This window comes from Eptatretus burgeri, chromosome 6, assembly GCF_056783735.1.
Source record: "Eptatretus burgeri isolate ZD-2024b chromosome 6, Ebu_testis_v1, whole genome shotgun sequence".
Taxonomy (NCBI): domain Eukaryota; kingdom Metazoa; phylum Chordata; class Myxini; order Myxiniformes; family Myxinidae; genus Eptatretus; species Eptatretus burgeri.
In genome coordinates, this window is record NC_140966.1 from 100,060,055 (window position 1) to 100,078,313 (window position 18,259).

Consider the following 18,259-nt stretch of genomic DNA (forward strand, 5'->3'; position numbering starts at 1 on the left):
AGCCTGTATTGTTCAGATAATTATTGGTTTGAGTTTCATTCATTCAGCATCCAAATGTTGTTTGGGAAGTTAAACCTGTTTGTCATGAACTTTCGTTCAACCATCAATTAATATGGATCTGTAATCAGAGTTCCTGATGGCCAGAGTTTTTTTTTTTTGTAGAGAAGTTGAGATGGGAATAAACGAATGCTTTATCATGCTGTCAATTTTTTTTTTTTTAATGAAAAGTTTACTTACTCTGTACTCCAAATGATTTTCCTCGTAGGCTGATCCAATAGTTCTGAAAAGAAAACAACAAAATATTGCACAATCACACACAAGAAATTCAAAAGACTTGTACACTTTATATTTGATATTTAGAAGAAAAAAAAATAGAGAAATAATCTTTGTAAAACGGATGAAATCAACATTAAGTGAAGTATGCTATGGGATGTAAAGAGTACCTGGAATTTCAGGCATTAACTCGTCTGACCAGAAAAAAAAGGCAACAAAGTGTTAATGCTCCAAAGAAGGGTTAACACCCGTGGTGAGCATACAAGCAAATTAAATGCTGGTGGAAGCCACTCGGCCCATCATCCCTGTGCCACATCAACACCAGCCCAAAACAAGAAAAATGACAAAAAAAATTTTGTAGTTTTTTCTGGAGTTTTTTTTTTTGCAGTTTTTTTTCTGTAGTTTTCTGCAGTTCCCCCCCCCCCCTTTCTACTCCTCAAGGGAGGGGGCATGGGCTTGGTGAAAAACACACATCAACCACACAACACTCCTTGATGAGACCCCCCACCAACAGCACTCCGTACACATGCACACAATCACCCATCAATGCTCAAGCTACCTAAAAGTCCTGTCAACATTCCCATACCCCTCTATCTCCATAACTTCCAAGTACTGATGTAATTACAATGTAAACTTATCTACTGTTTCTGCTGCCACTACCTTTTCAGGGAAACCATTCCATGCATTGGCGACTCATCTCTAAAAGACTACTCATCTCATCTCAATAATCTTCACCAGCAAGATGAGTTATTGGCCCCCAACAGTGTTAGCTCGGCTGGGGCTGCCACTACCTTTCCAGGGAAACCATTTCATGCATTGACTACTCCGAGTGAAAGACCCCTGCCTTACGACTGTATGAATTCTCCTTTTCTTTAGCCCCTGATCTTGTCACTGTCGACTTTGCTGAATAATTATTCTGCACTTATTTTGTCGACACCCTTCCTTATCTTAAACATCTCCAACATATCTCCTCATAACTGCCTCCTTTCTAGTATACGAAGCCCTGTCTCCTTCAACCGCTTCTTATAGCTGAGACGAGCTCGACCCAGAATCAATCCAGTCGGTCAGGTATGGGAGCATGCGCCAGAGCAGTGCGTCACTGCGTCCACTTTTCGCCGGTACTCCAGGGGCCGAGTAGTCGCCCTATGCTGAACCTTCTCTATGGCAGCTATGTCCTTCCTGAGCTGTGGTAATCAAATCTGCACACAATATTCGAGGTGTGGCCTCACTAAATTCCTATACAATGTTAAAACTGACGACCTGTAATTAGTTTAGTTACCTTTAATTAGTTTCTCTGATGTTGATTGTCCTATTGTTAGCTTCTCCCAATCTACATCACCCACCTTTCTCCTCATATCCTCAAGGTTTGCCTTCCTGAAATCTAAGAGCCTTACTCTACTCTCCTAAACTCGAATCCTTAACAGATTCCTTCCACACACGATGTTATGGTCACTTGATCTTAAATTCTCCCCTATCTCCACCTCTTCCACCACATTGTGATTGTGACTTAAAAGGAGGTCTAACACTGCACTCCCCTGAGTGGGATCATCTTGAAACTTGGTTCAAAAGCAATCCTGGACTAAATCTCAGAAATCCTCATCTGCTCTGCCCTTTCCTTGTCTCCAGCAAGTTAAAATCACCCATAATCAATTCTCTTCCCTTACCACATGCCCTTCTAAATTCTTCATGTACTGCTCCTTCTTCCTCTTCTGATTTCAATCAATATCCTGTTGATTTCATCCATTTTTCTATATTCCACGAATACAGAAAATAGTCTTCACCAGCAAGACTAGTTATTGGCCCCCAACAGCGTTAGCTCGGCTGGGGCTTATAATTTGGGTGCTGTCAGTCCGTACTTTGATACCAATTCGTCCGTCCGGAGCCTCCACTCGAAAATGACCAGACACATTTCTTTCATGTTCAGTGCAACTATGCAATAACATCTGGACATCAGGCATGTCAAATGATTTTGGGATCGGAGGCAAATGTCATGGGACACGATTTTATTGATGGATTTTCGCATTTTTTTGTCTTAAGAGAATATTGAAGGATTGTTTCTGCTTTCAGGAACCACTATTTATTTACAGAGACATGACAGAAGTAATTTGACATCATGATTTAAAAATAATTTTTCATTGGGTAATAGAAAGTATATGGAAGTATGCAGAAACAATTGTAATAACGATAGCATGGCCTTATTAAAGGCCCTGTCACACCTTGAGGATTTAGCCAGCGTATACCTGACGTATGAAAATTTTGACTAAAACGCTGGCACACGTCGAATACGTTATGGGTAAGTTTTGTATACGTTAAGAGTACGCTGGCATACGTCATAGCACGCCGAGCTGTTAGACAAATTTTCCATGCTTGAAATTTTTCAACGTATGCCAGTGTATGGCTCACACGTTCCGCATAACGCTGGCCATAAGTTGTAGGCACGTCACACGATCGTTGACACACGTTGACACACGTTACTTGTAAGTTACTCATAAGTCTAAACACGTCGAGGTAATGGTTAGCGTCAGTGTTCCAGACTCCCTGGTTTTTTTTTCTTTTTTTCTTGGGTATGACGGTGATGTTGACACTTCGATTTCTAGTGTGGTTATAATATAATATAATTAATAGGCTGCCGCTCAACGATTTAAATCAAAACCACACTAGAAATCGAAGTGTCAACATCACCGTCATGCCGAAGAAAAAAAGAAAAAAAAAAACAGGGAGTCTGGAACACTGACGCGAACCATTACCTCGACGTGTTTCGACTTATGAGTAACTTACAAGTAACGTATGTCGACGTGTGTCAACGATCGCATAACGTGCCTACAACTTATGGCCAGTGTATGCGGAACGTGTGTCATACGCCGAGTACGTCGAAAAATTTTCAACATGCTGAAAATTTGGCGATGAGCTCGGTGTACTACGACGTATGCCAGCATGCTTCAGCGTGCTATTAACGAAAACAAAACTTACCCATAACGTATTCGACGTGTGCCAGCGTATTCGGCAAATTTTTCATACGTCGGCATACGCTGGCTAAAACGTCAAGGGGTGACAGCGGCTTCACACTTCGATGTCTAGTGCGGTTATGATTTGAATCGTCGAGCCACAGCCTATTAATAGCCTACGCCACGTGATCGTTGGCGAAACGCTAACGCGCGCTATGCATAAGTTAGACTATCGTTGGGCATAGGTTGTGAACGCCGACAACACGCTCAGCATTCGTTGATACAAGTTATCTATATGTTATCAAAACGTTCTGTGTACATTACTAATACGTTATGAATACGTCCAAAACTGGAAAAAAAATCATCAATAGTTCAGCGTTTTACATACATTTTGATACCTTGCCATACGCTGGCCAGAACGTCAAGGTGTGACAGGGCCCTAAGGTGAAGAATGGTGGGTGATTACCTATTTAAGATTTCCCCAAGAACATGCCTTTTCGAGATGATGACCTCAACCGAGTTGAAAACCCATTTGTTAAATTTGGCAACAAAAAACGCGAGAGACTTTTTGTCAACTTTCACTTTCTTTCAACTGAGTGTGTCGTCCTCCAGACCCAATGTAACATTGTTAAAGCAACACGCATGCACCTTTGCCTTAATGACACAATAATCAACGAATTTTGAAAATGCCTTTTGATGTAAGTTTTTTTTCCTTTAAAATTCCTGACATGAGCACAAAAGCTAAATACTGTATATTTACACTTTATAATCTCCACTCTCAACACACAACGCTGAGTTATTGTTTACAGACACTTAACCATCACAGCTAACTACATACCACCTTATTTATTTATCTATTTATTTATTTATTTATTTATTTATACACTTTACCATCTCCACCATTGTGATAAGGCCTCAGAGGTTGTGCACGTGTTCAGCCGTGGTGAGGCGGGAAAGACTGTCCTTGTTTGTTGACGGCAGAACCTTGGGTGCTGCGTGAATAAAGCCTGATGGATCAACCGTTCTTTGAGTTCTTCACATTGCTTTAAACATGGGCTTCAAAGTGAGCGCATCCTTCTGCAGAGGGTGTTGTGAAGGATGGAAAGATGGACGATGAACGTATCCAGTGCAAAGAGTGCTGAGAATTGTGAACGAACGTGAGTGGATTGTTCCATCTCGCTCGCTGCTTCCATCGACTCTGCCATGAGCTTGATCCTTACTTGGGACTTATTTTTGATCCTCAACTGCCGAAGTTAGTTTGCAGAAGATGTTTGACGAGCCAGTCATGGTAATGGGGCCGACTGAGGCGACACCAAGAATTGGATCAGCCACAAGTGCACGAGCAGCAATGTCAATGACGATGAATATACAGCCACCCAGCAACCTTGATGTCCATTCAGCAAACTTGCCATATATGTGGAGATGCTGGAAGGAGGAGTTGGAACTGTACTTGGACCTTGCAATGAACGACCATTCAGGAGAGGCGAAGGTAAAGTTGATTCTCCATTTGATTGGCACAGAAGGTAGGGACATCTCTCGCTCCATATCATTTGACATAGCTGAAGGTGAGCACACTGTGATTGATCTCCTGCAAGTGTTTGATGCCCATTGCCACCCATGTGTCAATGAGATGGTTGAGTGCTATTCGTTTCTTCACTAGAGACAAAGAGAGTGGTTCCGGGCAGCCACCTGGAATTTTGGAACAATTCGGGAATCAATGATTCATGATCACATCATCTGTGGCATTTATGATTCTATGCAGCGTGAATGTTTACTCTGAGAGGCAGACTTGAGTTGGCAAAGTTCATGCAGCTCTGTCGAGCAACAGAATTGTCAAAGGAATGCATTTGAGCTATTGAAGTCTCACCTACATCAACAGTGCATGCAGTTCAACACACAGCAAGATGCCAGACTGAGGACAATGGTGTATAGACCTGATCGGAAGATGTTTGATAAACCAGGTTTGAAAATGTTTGACTTCAACACCGACCACATCAACAAAGCAAAAGTAGGCTCCATATATGTGGGATGCATGCGTGTTTTATGGTTAGGTACATCTTCGTGGGCCACGCTATTGTCCAGCGTATGGACAGTGTTGTGGCAATTGCTCCATGTTGACCCATTTCAGTTCAGTCTGGATGTGTGCACAACAAGGATTTACATGTCACTCACATGGATAGCAATTCTGCTGAGGATCCCAGTCCAGTTGAACATATTTTAACAGTTACGTAGAATTGTGAGGAGGCATAGATCTGGGGAAGGGTAAAAAACAATTTCTAAATTGTTGAAAGTTCCCAAGAGCACAGTGAGCTCCATCACTAGGAAATGGAAAGAATATGAAACTTCTCAGACTCTTTCTAGAGATGGCCATCCAACCAAACTGAGCAACCGGGCAAGAAAGACCTTGGTCATGGAGGTTACCAAGAACCCAATGACCACTCTGACAGAACTACAGAGTTCCTTGGCTGAGATGGGAGAACCTGCCGGAAGGAGAACCGTCTCTGCAGCACTTAACAAATCTAGCCTTTATGGGAGAGTTGTCATGCACATGACCTAAGAAAAATGCAAATGACAGCACACCTAGAGTTTATAACAAGGCACGTGAAAAGGTGAGAGTATGAGGCAAAAGAATCTGTGGTCTGCTGAAACGAAAATTGAACTCTTTGGCCTGAATACAAAGCGTTATGTCTGGCAGAAACTGAGCACAGCCCACCACCCATTTAACACCATCCCTACCGTGAAGCATGGTGGTGGCAGAATCATGCTATGGGGATGCTTTTCAGTGGCCAGGACTGAGAGATGTGCAAGGATAGAGGGAACAATGAATGGAGCCAAATATAGGCAAATCCTTGAGGAGAACCTGCTTCAGAGTGCAGGAGACCTTGGTCTGCGGTAAAGATTTACATTCCAACAGGACAATGACCCCAAGCATACAGCCAAAGCAACAATGGAATGGCTTCAGAACAAGAATGTAAAAGTCCTTGAGTGACCAAGCCAAAGCCCAGACTTGAATTCCATTGAGAATGTGTGGAAAGCCGAAGATTGATGGTCACTGATACTCTCCATCAAACTTGACAGAGCTTGAGCAAATATGCAAGGAAGAATGGGAGAATGCATTGCTGTAAATACCCCTTTTGAAGATAATTAACAGCCTTATTTAATTATCCATCATCAAGGCTCATCTTTGGTCACCTTGCTGCAATCTTAATTCACATTTTTTTTGTTCTGCTCAACAATACCTTGATTTGGAACTGGCCACAACAGTTTCTTAACGATAAAGTTTTTTGTTCACTTTCGTCTCGAATATCATTGAATATCTCATCATCATACCTTCAAATCACTGGATCCATTGCAATGCTTATAAGCATGAAGAGACGACTGCGTTTGTGGCTATATTTAATTTCCGCACATGCCATAACCTCTATAATCTTCATCTCAGCCACATTTCAAAATTTAAACTTCATATTTGACTTCACCACCAGTTCCGACTGCTAAAAAAAAGAAAAAAAAGTGTTCATTTGTCCAATTCGGACGTCTCCGGGTTCATCGTGTTTGTATGACCAATCGGCAATCGATAATCGCTTGTCAAGCCAGCTGTTCCTTATCAAACATTTTGTTGGAGTGCTTGCTTGGGTGCTTTAGCCACTTGGCGAGCACTCTTCAAGCTTTGATAGCAATACCACAGCGTGGTTCTTTGTGGGGACATCTCTGGAGTTTGGAAGGCAAAATAAATTAGATTATTACAATGAGTCAAAAAATGTTTTCAGTTGTTACAAAGCAATGAATCGCCACATCACAGCAGGATAGCCAAAAGGTATGCATGCTCGTTCTAAGCTATCTAGCCTGGGTTTGCATCCTAACCCAGCTATAAACTGTCATCCCGGTGTGTCACAGGCATGGTGATTTCTCTCTCCTTTCTTTCTCTCCAACTTTCTTTCTCTCTCCAAAACCATCCCCGTGTGTCGCATGTGTGCGTGTCTGTCAGATGGACATGAAAGTGAACGTCACATCTGCTGGATTCCCTCCCTCTCCTCCCTCCCCTCTCTTTCCCCTCTCTCTCCCCCACCCCTCTCCTCTCTCTCTCTCTCTCTCTCTCTCTCTCTCTCTCTCTCTCTCTCTCTCTCTCTCTCTCTCTCTCTCTCTCTCTCTCTCTCTCTCCCAACCCTCTCTCCCTCCGATCCACCTCTCTATCTCCCCCCTTCTTCACCCCTCCTACCCACCCTACCTCTTCTTACTCCCCCCTTTTCAATGCCCAACCCATCACTCCCCTCTCCCTCCTCCATCCTCCATCTCCCCCTCCGTCTCTCTCCCACCCTCCTTCGTCTCTACTTCCTCTCGCTCCTCTCTCCCCTCTCACCCCACCCATCCCCCTCTGTTAAGGGGACTGTTAAGGAGTGACAGTTTAGTTTTGAATTTAAAATGGCTTCCCCAGAGTATAGTGTGTACAAATCAGATTCGGAGTGAGCCGACTGGAGGGGTGCAAAGGTCTCTACATGTGCGCGCATACATGCAGGCAGGTAGGCCTTTGCCAGGTAGATAGCGTGGGTTATAAGTTCTCCTGCCCGGTTTTATGTAGAACCCAGCAGTTTAAAAGAAAATGTTGCTGCTTGGATGCATTTTATTGCCCTTACCTTCTCCTACCCTCAAACGCCTTCCCTTCCCCACCCCTCATGCCACCTTCCCTTCAATTCACGTTGCCTTCCCATCCCCTCCCCTCACACTGAACTTCCCTTCCCATCCCCTCACACCTCCTTCCCTTCTCCTCATGCTGCCTTCCCTTCCCTTCCACTCATGCTGCTTTCCCTCCTCTCCCCTCAAGTCCACCTCTTCCCAAACCACCTGCTCACTGCATCCCCCGTGGGCACCTCCAAGCGGTCTCTGCAGCCTGTATTAATGTGCTGTTTAAGTGTTTTACCTCCGCATCCACCCCTCTTCTCTTCCTCCTCACTCATTTCACTTCCCGCCTCCTTCCTTCTCTCTCTCTCTCTCTCTCTCTCTCTCTCTCTCTCTCTCTCTCTCTCTCTCTCTCTCTCTCTCTCTCTCTCTCTCTCTCTCTCTCTCTCTCTCTCTCTCTCTCTCTCTCTCTCTCTCTCTCTCTCTCTCTCTCTCTCTCTCTCTCTCTCTCTCTCTCTCTCTCTCTCTCTCTCTCTCTCTCTCTCTCTCTCTCTCTCTCTCTCTCTCTCTCTCTCTCTCTCTCTCTCTCTCTCTCTCTCTCTCTCTCTCTCTCTCTCTCTCTCTCTCTCTCTCTCTCTCTCTCTCTCTCTCTCTCTCTCTCTCTCTCTCTCTCTCTCTCTCTCTCTCTCTCTCTCTCTCTCTCTCTCTCTCTCTCTCTCTCTCTCTCTCTCTCTCTCTCTCTCTCTCTCTCTCTCTCTCTCTCTCTCTCTCTCTCTCTCTCTCTCTCTCTTTCTCCCCTTCCTCTCTCTCGTTCTCCCCACCCTCCTCTCTTTCTTCCTCACCTCCCTCATTCCCCTCCCTCCTCTCTCATTCCCCTCCCTCCCTCCTCTCTCTCTCCCTCCCCTCCCACCTCTCCTCTCTCTCCTCTCTCTCTTTCTTCCTCCCTCCTCCCTCTTCCCTTCCTCACCTCCCTCATTCCCTTTCCTCCTCTCTCTCTCCCCCTCCCTCCTCTCCCCCCTCCTCTCTCCCCTCCCTCCTTCCTCTCCCTCCCCTCTCTCTCCCCTCCTCCCCCTCTTTCCACCCCTCCTCCCCCTCTCTCCACCCCTCCCTCTCCCTCTCTCTTCACCCCTCCCTCCTCCCTCTCTCCCTCCTCCCTCTCTCCCTCCTCCCCCTCTCTCTCTCCCCCTCCTCCATCTCTCTCCCTCCTCCCTCCTCCCTCTCTCTTCTGTCTCTCTCTCCCACCTCTTCTTTCCCCTCACTCTCTCTTCCTCCTCCCTCTTTCCCTACTCTCCCTCCTCTCTCTCTCCCTCTCGTCTCTCTCCCCTTCTCCCTCTCCCTCCTCTCCCTTTCCCCCTCTCCTTCTCCCTCCTCTCTCTCTCTCCCTCCTCTCCCTCTCTCTCTCTCCTCTCTCTCTCTCTCTCTCTCTCTCTCTCTCTCTCTCTCTCTCTCTCTCTCTCTCTCTCCTCTCTCTCTCTCTCTCTCTCTCTCTCTCTCTCTCTCTCTCTCTCTCTCTCTCTCTCTCTCTCTCTCTCTCTCTCTCTCTCTCTCTCTCTCTCTCTCTCTCTCTCTCTCTCTCTCTCTCTCTCTCTCGATACCTCTTTCTCTCTCTCCCTCTATTTTTCTTCCCCCCCCCTTTGGTCCTGTCAGTGAAGCGACAGGTTGTATTTGCTCGTCTATAATAATATAAATAAGCCTGGTGTTGGCTTAGTGGTTAGGATGGCGGCTTGGGATCCCAGTGTCCTGAGTTCAAGCCACGTTAGCTGCTGAATTAACACCAGGGGGTTGATTCAGCCTGTCATCCTTCCGAGGTCGTCAAAATGAGTGCCAGTGTTCTGGTCCCGGTGTATGCCCCGGTTAGAATAGGTGTACCATATCCCTGTGTGTGGTAAGAGGCGACCAGGGTTGGCGTCAGGAAGGGCATCCGGCCATAAAACATTGCCTCAAGAAAAAGCCAAACCCCTGCACAGCAGGGAAAAATGGCTGTAAAAACGGTCATTTTTTTTTTTTATAATAATATAAATATATGTGAATGTGCATCAGTGTGTCAGTCAGTGTGTGTGTCTCCTCCATATCTCCAAAACCATGAAACCGAGCAGCCTGAATCTTTGTATCCATCCTAAAGGAACTTCAAGGGAGTGCACGAGGGAAAATTGCGTGTTTTGGTTAATTAAGACACCCCTTTAAAAGATAATTAACGGCCTTATTTAATTATATCCTTATCAGGTGCATCCTCAGACACCTCGCTCTCCCCCCATGGGGTGTTGAGGTGCTTGCATGGCAGTCACCTTTCTCTCTCTCACTGGGGTCTTAATTCACCATTTTGTTCGGCCTGCTCAACAATGTCTTGAGTTGTACATGCCCAGTTGATGTTTGTCTCCATGCAGCATTTGTCTTTGAACATGTCCAGGCATTGTTTATCTCTGGACAGCGTTTGTCTCTAGACCTGTCCGAGCGGTGTTTGTATGTCTCCAGACATGTCCGCGCTTGTCTCCGGATGTGTCTGGTTGGTGTTTATCTCTGTCCGGTGTTTGTTTCCGGACGTGTCCAGGTGGCGTTTATGTCTGGATGGGAGTTTGTCTCCAAACGTGTCCGGGCAGCGTTTGTCTCTGGAAGGTTTGGCTGCGGACGTGTCCGGGTGGTGTTTGTCTTCGGGCGGTATTTCTAGTACGACCGGAAGAAAATGGATTTCAGACATTATTTTGTTTCATCTGTATTCATTTTCAACATATATTTCAAAATAGTTTCAATATTACAAAACAATATTAAAATACAATGTATAAAAGGAGCTCGGTGTCGGCGTGCATACATGCGTCCATCAACAATTGTCCAATTGGGGATACCACTAATCAAACAATAACGGTACCCCATACACAATCGGCAGCACAGCATCGCAATACACACAGCATATAAGGTGCTGCACATACACACATGAGGAGAGTTTGTTTCCTGGCATGGCCTGAATCTAAAACGTACCCCAGACAGTTTGATCAAAAGAAGGAAGAGAGGGAGGAGGAGGGTGAGAATTTTTTTTATTTAGATTTTCCTCTTGGTGTATTGTTGTATATTATTTGGAATTCAGGATCTAAAAAGGCTGTGATGACTATCCCATTAACACTCTCCCCCTTCTCGCCCCATGAGTGTATACAAATACCACGCAAAATACACGACAGGAAACGACACAAACACCACAAAAAACAAGTCCTGGCAAGGGTGTGCAATCTCTGTTTGCTCTTTTTCTTGTTATTGTTCTATTGAATTCAGAATATGATTAAAATAAATTAAATTCCATTCAAATGGAAGACTAAATAAGTACAGTACTGCATTGGAGTCACCAGAAGGAACCTGGACAGGATTCAGGTTTCAGTTGCTACTCCAATACCCTCAATCCCATCCAGGCGCAGCCAAGTGAGCCTTGTTCAAAAAATAAAAATAATTAGTACTGCGACTTTATAACTGCTGGCAGTGATGATCGGGTTCCAAGATGTCCGGCTTCGATAAAAATACCACCCTGCTTTGATACAACATGGGATTGACGAGTTATGGACTGATTAACACAAAGTATTCAATCTTTTTATCCAGTTAGCCCTTTTTCCTGGGGACATCGTCAATATCAATTGAAATGGCATTTAAATTACCTGAACACAAATTAATAAATGTTATGTCAAAATTTTATTTTTCTAAAAATGAGTTGTTGTGTAGATGATGCTCAAGAGATTTCAAATTTTTCCGATGTAGCGTTCTCCCTTTCGAATTTTCACTGGGATACCACTACTTTGATGACATCATGAAAAATCGCACTTCTTCCCCCATGGGTAGCTCTTGCTAACTGCAAAGTTTAAATTTTTTCCATTGTGCAGTTTTGGGGATATAGAGGTCCATTTTTTTTTTGGTTTTTCAAATATGGCGCCCGTACCACGTGACCTATGACGTCATAATTATCAATTTAGTATGCTACTAAAAATATACATACTATGGTGAAGATTTTTTTGTCGATCGGCCTTACGGTTGCCGAGAAAATTAACTTGAAAATGAATTTTAAAGCGAAAAAAAACCGAAAATTGCCAGCGGAATTACAAAAATAATAATAAAGAATAATAAACAGAAGAAATACAATAGGTTACCCAGCTTTGTAGGCTTGGTACCCGAATAATAAACAGAATAAAAACAATAGGTTAACCAGCCTTGGAGGCTTGGTACCCTAAAAAAGGAACCCAGTTCAAAAATTAAATAATTATCGCTGCCAAAACATGCATCCAATTAGGTTGGAATTTAAAACATATCTTCTGCATCACTACTAGATCATAATTGTTAAGTTTCACATCGATCGATGAAGCTGTTCAAGAGAAATAAAAAATATATATATATATATATATATATTTTTGTTCAATCCAGTATGGCTGCCAAACCATGTGACCTCTCAATTATTCGTGAACACCATCATATCCCCAAGGTTTGTTGAACATGTGTGTGAAGTTTCCCCTCAATTTGTTCAGCTGTTCTGGAGAAGATTTTTTTTTGAAGGTGTTACGGTAAATCCAATATGGCAGGCAAATCATGTGACCTATGACATCATTGTGTGGGAATGTTTTGTCCCTCATGGCTAGGTGGTCATACAAGTGAAGTATCACCTCAATCTGTTCAGCCTTTTCTGAGATGAAGATTTTTGAAAGGTTATAAAAAATATACATATGGCTGTTGAACCATGTGACCAATGACATCATCATTTTTTTTTCCTGACAAACCAGTTTATACCTTGATGATTCTCAAAAAATTTCATACTGATTGTATGTAGCATTCTACATATGCAATTATGACATCATAACGAAGGCACCTATTCCATCATTATCAAAACAAAAACAATAAAATCACTTATTTGCCATGCGGAGTACTTGTCACGTCCAAAGTTTCAATTTTGCCGTGGTGGAGTTTCAGAGATACAGTGGTGCAAAGTTGTTCCTTTTTTCCAACATGGCTGCCACACGAGATGACCTATGACGTCATAATTATCACTAAAAATTCTGCATGAGTAGACGCATACTATGTTGTAAACTTTGTGTTAATTGGGCCAACGGTTGCCGATAAAATGAATTTAAAAGCGAATAAACCTGCGAAACCCATGCGGAAAAAATAATAACTAATCCGAACAATAACAATAGTTTTCCCAGCCTGGAAGGCTTGGAACCCTAATAATAACTGGCAATAATTAGAACTCACACACCCATGGCCATTATTTTAGGGACCAGGTGGTTCCAGTAAATAAAAATGAGGCAATAAGGTGTTTTCTGCATGTTTTATTTTTTCTGAACATTTAATATTTGTAACTTCAAACTCACCTCCATTTTTCATGGTTGCGCTGGAAACAACTTCACCAACAATAAAATGAAGATTCAATATCAAAACCTGTCAAAAAAAAGAAAGAAGATAAATTAATTTAATTAATAATGTCATGTTTCATGTCACCATAGAGTAATTGACAACAAAAGCTCAGAGATTGCATAAACAGCTCAGATCATTACTCATTAATATTTCATTACTATCTGCGAGCTGACAACATTGCATTAATATTCAGTGCAGAGAGAAAAACATTTTTTTTTGAATTAAAAGAGTCCACAAATATTTTTTCAGTTATCAGAATAGCAATATTCCACACTCAGAAAATTACAACATTGGAAAATTACAGCCCTCCCTTTCACGACTCAAAAGTTATAAAACAACAATAAAAAATGTTTCATTTCCCAAACGGATCTTCATAAACCTCTCTCCGAAAACTACCAAGTGAATAAAGCAAAATTATCGAGAAGCACTCTTCAGTATATTGACATAATAATCTATGAAGAAGGAAGTTTGAGTAATACTGGAGTCATTCTGGTGATTCGCAGACAGACGCGTCCAGCGATGAAGCTAAAAATCGTTCAAATTTGGAACAAATCATGAAACCTGATAGGTTTATATAATTTTGTATGGGGAATCATATAAAAGCAAGCCCGACTTGGGATCTTGTCCCTGGGGGTCAAGTTATTGAATATTTTAAATCGTAATTTATAGAAAGATACTAGTACACACGTAAATGTATTATGTTGGGGATTTTTTTTTAACTTTAAAAGGTTTTTAAAATGTGTTTACCTTTTGGTGGGAGACATGAAATAAAAGTTTACCTTTTGGTGGGAGATATTTCTATTGAAAAATAAACACAGATGAGACATTCCATTGCAGAATCCTGATCCCGATTTTGAAAGGAATCAAGCTCATGTGATGTTCGACCACCATGTTAAATTTGAAGTGAATCAGCCAAGGAGTTCTCAAGTTACATCAGCTCACCAAAATGTTGACAGACAGACAGACGGACACATGAATCTGATCAATGGTGGGTTAGTTGCACACAACCCACCTAATAAGTGTTGAAAAGGTGAAGACATGCATTCTTTCATGAGATATATACCAATACTCCCATTAAGAAATGGAAACGAGATATATACCAAAATATAAGAATGGGTAGTAGATCTAGTAAAGCCAAATGATATCCACCCACCATGGTCTGAATTTTCACTCATGCTGCCATTCCAAATAAATGAGCCCAAGGAAGCGAATAACTAATAGCACAGTTTATGCAACTTTCTATACATGAACTTGGAAAAAAATAAACCAACAGATGTACAGAGAAAGTAGCCTCTGTACCATCTAATGGAGGAATATTTAATTTTGCATTAAGGATGCCCCATAATGTCTAATTTATTGAGATATTTTTGGGATAGATGATATACTGCCGCGTCAGAGGGGTCAGGAATCTGGACGGAGGTCTAAGAAATGCCTCCACAGATCCCAAAACAGCATTTATAGATACTGCGTTTAAAAATTACTAAGATTCCCCAAGGGTGGGAATCCAAACAGAGCCGAAACTGGCCCTGCTTGTGCAGGAAGGCAGAAAAAATGGGAAAACATTCTCATTACAATGAGAATGGTTTAATAAACGAATATTGGAGAGGGGAGACAAGACACCAATGAATAAGTTCAGAACAGACGAGGAGCTCAAAGAACACTTTGGAGGGACACATGCTCATCCAAATAAAGGAAGCTATGTGTGCATCCATGCGTGTGTGTTTCACCCATTGGTTGGCTAGTTCGCCTGACTCCCCCAACAATTTCGATACTATGGCCACCAATTCAGGAACCCTTTATAATTACACTTTAGAATACTATAGAACTTCAGAATTACCATTTTGAACTCCTTCTCTCAACTACACGAGAGCCGTTAGCAAAACGGATCTTCGTCCAACTTATTTATATTTTTATATTTTATATAATAATACGCTTGTTCGTGTGTGTGTGTGTGTTTGTGTGTGTGTGTGTGTGTGTGTGTGTGTGTGTGTGTGTGTGTGTGTGTGTGTGTGTGTGTTTGTTTAACACACCAGGGCATGTCATGAGAATTGCCAGATCATGATATTGATGACGGAATATCGGGGGATCCTCACTGCTTTGATTCTTGTTGGACCAACAATTTACCAGTTTTTATTTATATTTTCAGTGGAATTACCCACAACATGAGCATGGAGGGAGACACCCAGCCACAACGAAGCGCAATCAGACCTGCGAGGACAGATCATCAGCATTGGCGGTGTTGAAGTTGATTCCCTCTTTCAGCATTTGTAATTGGTATGAATGAATAAAGACGTTGTTCCACCACTCACAAAATATTAATTGAACTCAAGTGAAATGCTGCAGCTGAAAGGATTCAATTGTAAACATGATTATCCATGTATTCCATTACATTTGCTTTCTGTAAAACATACATCTGCCTTCAGTTACATTGATTTGTGATATTAATTTGTCATTTGTCATTTACATTGATTAAAACTATTTGACAACATGGAAGTGTTGGATACGTTCCAGTAAGACTTGAGTATATCAATTAGTACATGATGAAATATAACTTTAAATATTTCTTACAAATTTAATGAATATCATGCATGGCTTGTGTCAGCAGCACCAGTCAGAATGTCAGAATGTCAGAATGTCAGAATGTAATGTTTTTCTTTGTCATTGCTGAGAACATGCCAAAGTAATGATTCACTCCCTTGATCTGTGTAACTGTCTGTACCTCCAAACCCTGTGAGAACTTGAGGGGCTGTTGTGCTCTTTTATAATGGGCTAGTTGGGCCTTGCCTACCGGAACCAACATTGTTGAGACTCTGTTTCACTCCTTTACCAGTAGCAGAAAGCAGTTTTTTTGATTTAAAACTTTGAGAAAAGTTACTCCTTCCCAAATGAAAGGCTATTTCTCTTTTATCCTGCTTGTTCAGTCATTTCCCCCACTCGTCCCTGCTTCGACATATATGGCTTGGATTTGGGCATTAATTTGAGAGCTTCATTGATGGAGATTTCTCCCATACGCACGTGACGTATTAAGGATTCTCCCTTGTATGCTGAACCTGAGTGTAAATTGAAGTTGACTCCACCACAGCAGTGTACCATGAAAGAGGAAGAAAGTGAGGTTGCCTAAGCAGCAAATAGAGAGCATGTGTAGTGGCAACCTGTGTGCTTCAGGAAGACACAAGAGGCAAAAATAACGAGAAAGAGAAAGAGAAAGAGAAAGAGAAAGAGAAAGAGAAAGAGAAAGAGAAAGAGAAAGAGAAAGATATATATATATATATATATATATATATATATATATATATATATATATATATATATATACACACACCGCCGAGGGGAAATGAGCAAAGAACAGCTTCAGGACATTTGAGCTGAACAGAGAGGATGCCGATTTTAGAGATGCATGTATTATTAATTGGTGATGTATAAGCAAGACAGTCGACCATGACGGGTGCAGAGTTTGTTTGAAGGCTTGAAGAGGATTGACGCCTTCGGGTTGAGAGGTGGGAGATGAAGACTTGGTTTTGGAGGTCGACATTGAGAACTTGGGGTTTGTGAGGGGGGAGTTGAGGGCTTGAAGTCACATTTTGCATTCCGTGGAATTTCCATGGATCCCTGCTAGTATTATGTGTGATATGTCACGCATAACATGTGCACACAAGTGCAACACGCAATGCACACGTGTTCACAACATGCACATGTGCACAAATCACAATCGTGCATGTGCATGAGCAAACCACGACCCATGCACATGCGTGCACACCCCTCTCCCCCACTTGCTCACCAAACACCACCACCACCACCACCACCACCCACGAGTCCCCAAAAGACCAAACAGAGCCCTCTCTGGTCTTGAAGCATCCAGCTTCACCACAGCAAGGAGCCTCGACCCATAGCCCAAGATGTCTCCTTATCCGTGCTGCCATCAATGGAGTCCTACCCAGTCTTGAAGCATCCAGCTTAACCACAGCAAAGAACCAGGACACATGGGCCAGGCTGTCCCCCCCCCCCCATCCATGCTCCACCTCCTCCCCTCTCCCCTTCTCCATCCTCAAAGTGACAATGATGTAGATCCGTGTGACCTTCCCAAGGATGTATATGTAGATCAACCTCCCGTGTGGCCTCCAGTGTACGCCCGGTGTCGGCTTCTTCTCTCTTGGTCCCATCCTTCCTCGGTCTCACTCCTTGATGGGACAGAAGGGGCAAAACCCAACACGCCGCGAGGCAAGGCGAGGATGCCAGACAGTGACCTATTTCAGCTCTGGATTAACCCTAAGCACGTGCTTAGGGCCTCAAGGGAAGAGGGGTCCCACAGTTTTTTTCCAGTACCAGATTTACAATGGACCATGGTGCAAATGTTGCAGCTGAACCAGGGCCCACAAAAAGGGGGCCCCACAATAAATGAAAAAAAATACATATACAAGGATATTATTTTTTTACACATTTTTTTATGCAATGTAATACTGATGCCGTAGCGTGAACTGTAAATAAACCTTGCTGAAAGTTTTGTTGCATTTCGAAAAATAAAATTTCATTTTACGGTTTAGTATTGTTTTTATTTTGGATTACATATATATGGGGGTACCATAATCTTTTCAGTGCTTAAGGCCTCGAAAAGTCTTAATCCGGCCCTGACCTATATGCACATCAATCGACTTCAACTCTGAACGCCACTTGCGCAGTCCCCCAACCCATCAAAAACTGTGTGTGTGTCTACATAATATGTATAATCACATTTAATATGTGTATATAATATGCATAATATGTACGTGTTACTAAAAATGTATAATCTGAAACATTAAATGTCAGTGTGTGTCTGTCCGTCTGTCTGTCTCCTCCATAACTCCAAAACCATGAATCCTAGTGGCCCTAAACTTTGCATGCATACCAAGGGAACTCGAAGGTGGTGCATGAATGAAAACTGAGTGTTTGGGTTAATTTATACACCCCTTTTGAAGATAATTTAGGGGGTGCTCATCACAAAAAACCCAAAAAAGCCTAACCAAGATGGCGGCACACCATCTTCCACATCCCTCTGTCAGCTCACAAGATGCCGA

General features: G+C 42.6%; 1 protein-coding gene across 2 annotated transcripts in view; it reads right to left on the reverse strand.

The window, feature by feature from the left end:
• LOC147025453 (interferon-induced protein 44-like) overlaps nt 1-18,259 on the reverse strand; it is a 59,954-nt gene that overhangs the window by 34,150 nt on the left and 7,545 nt on the right. For both annotated transcript variants that reach the window (XM_085886447.1, XM_085886446.1), the window contains exons 2-3: nt 13,166-13,232; nt 238-280 (exon numbers count right to left, since the gene is read on the reverse strand). In XM_085886447.1, coding sequence (XP_085742573.1) covers nt 238-280; nt 13,166-13,178 — 56 coding nt within the window. In that variant the 5' untranslated portion in view covers nt 13,179-13,232. The remainder of the gene's footprint in view (nt 1-237; nt 281-13,165; nt 13,233-18,259) is intronic.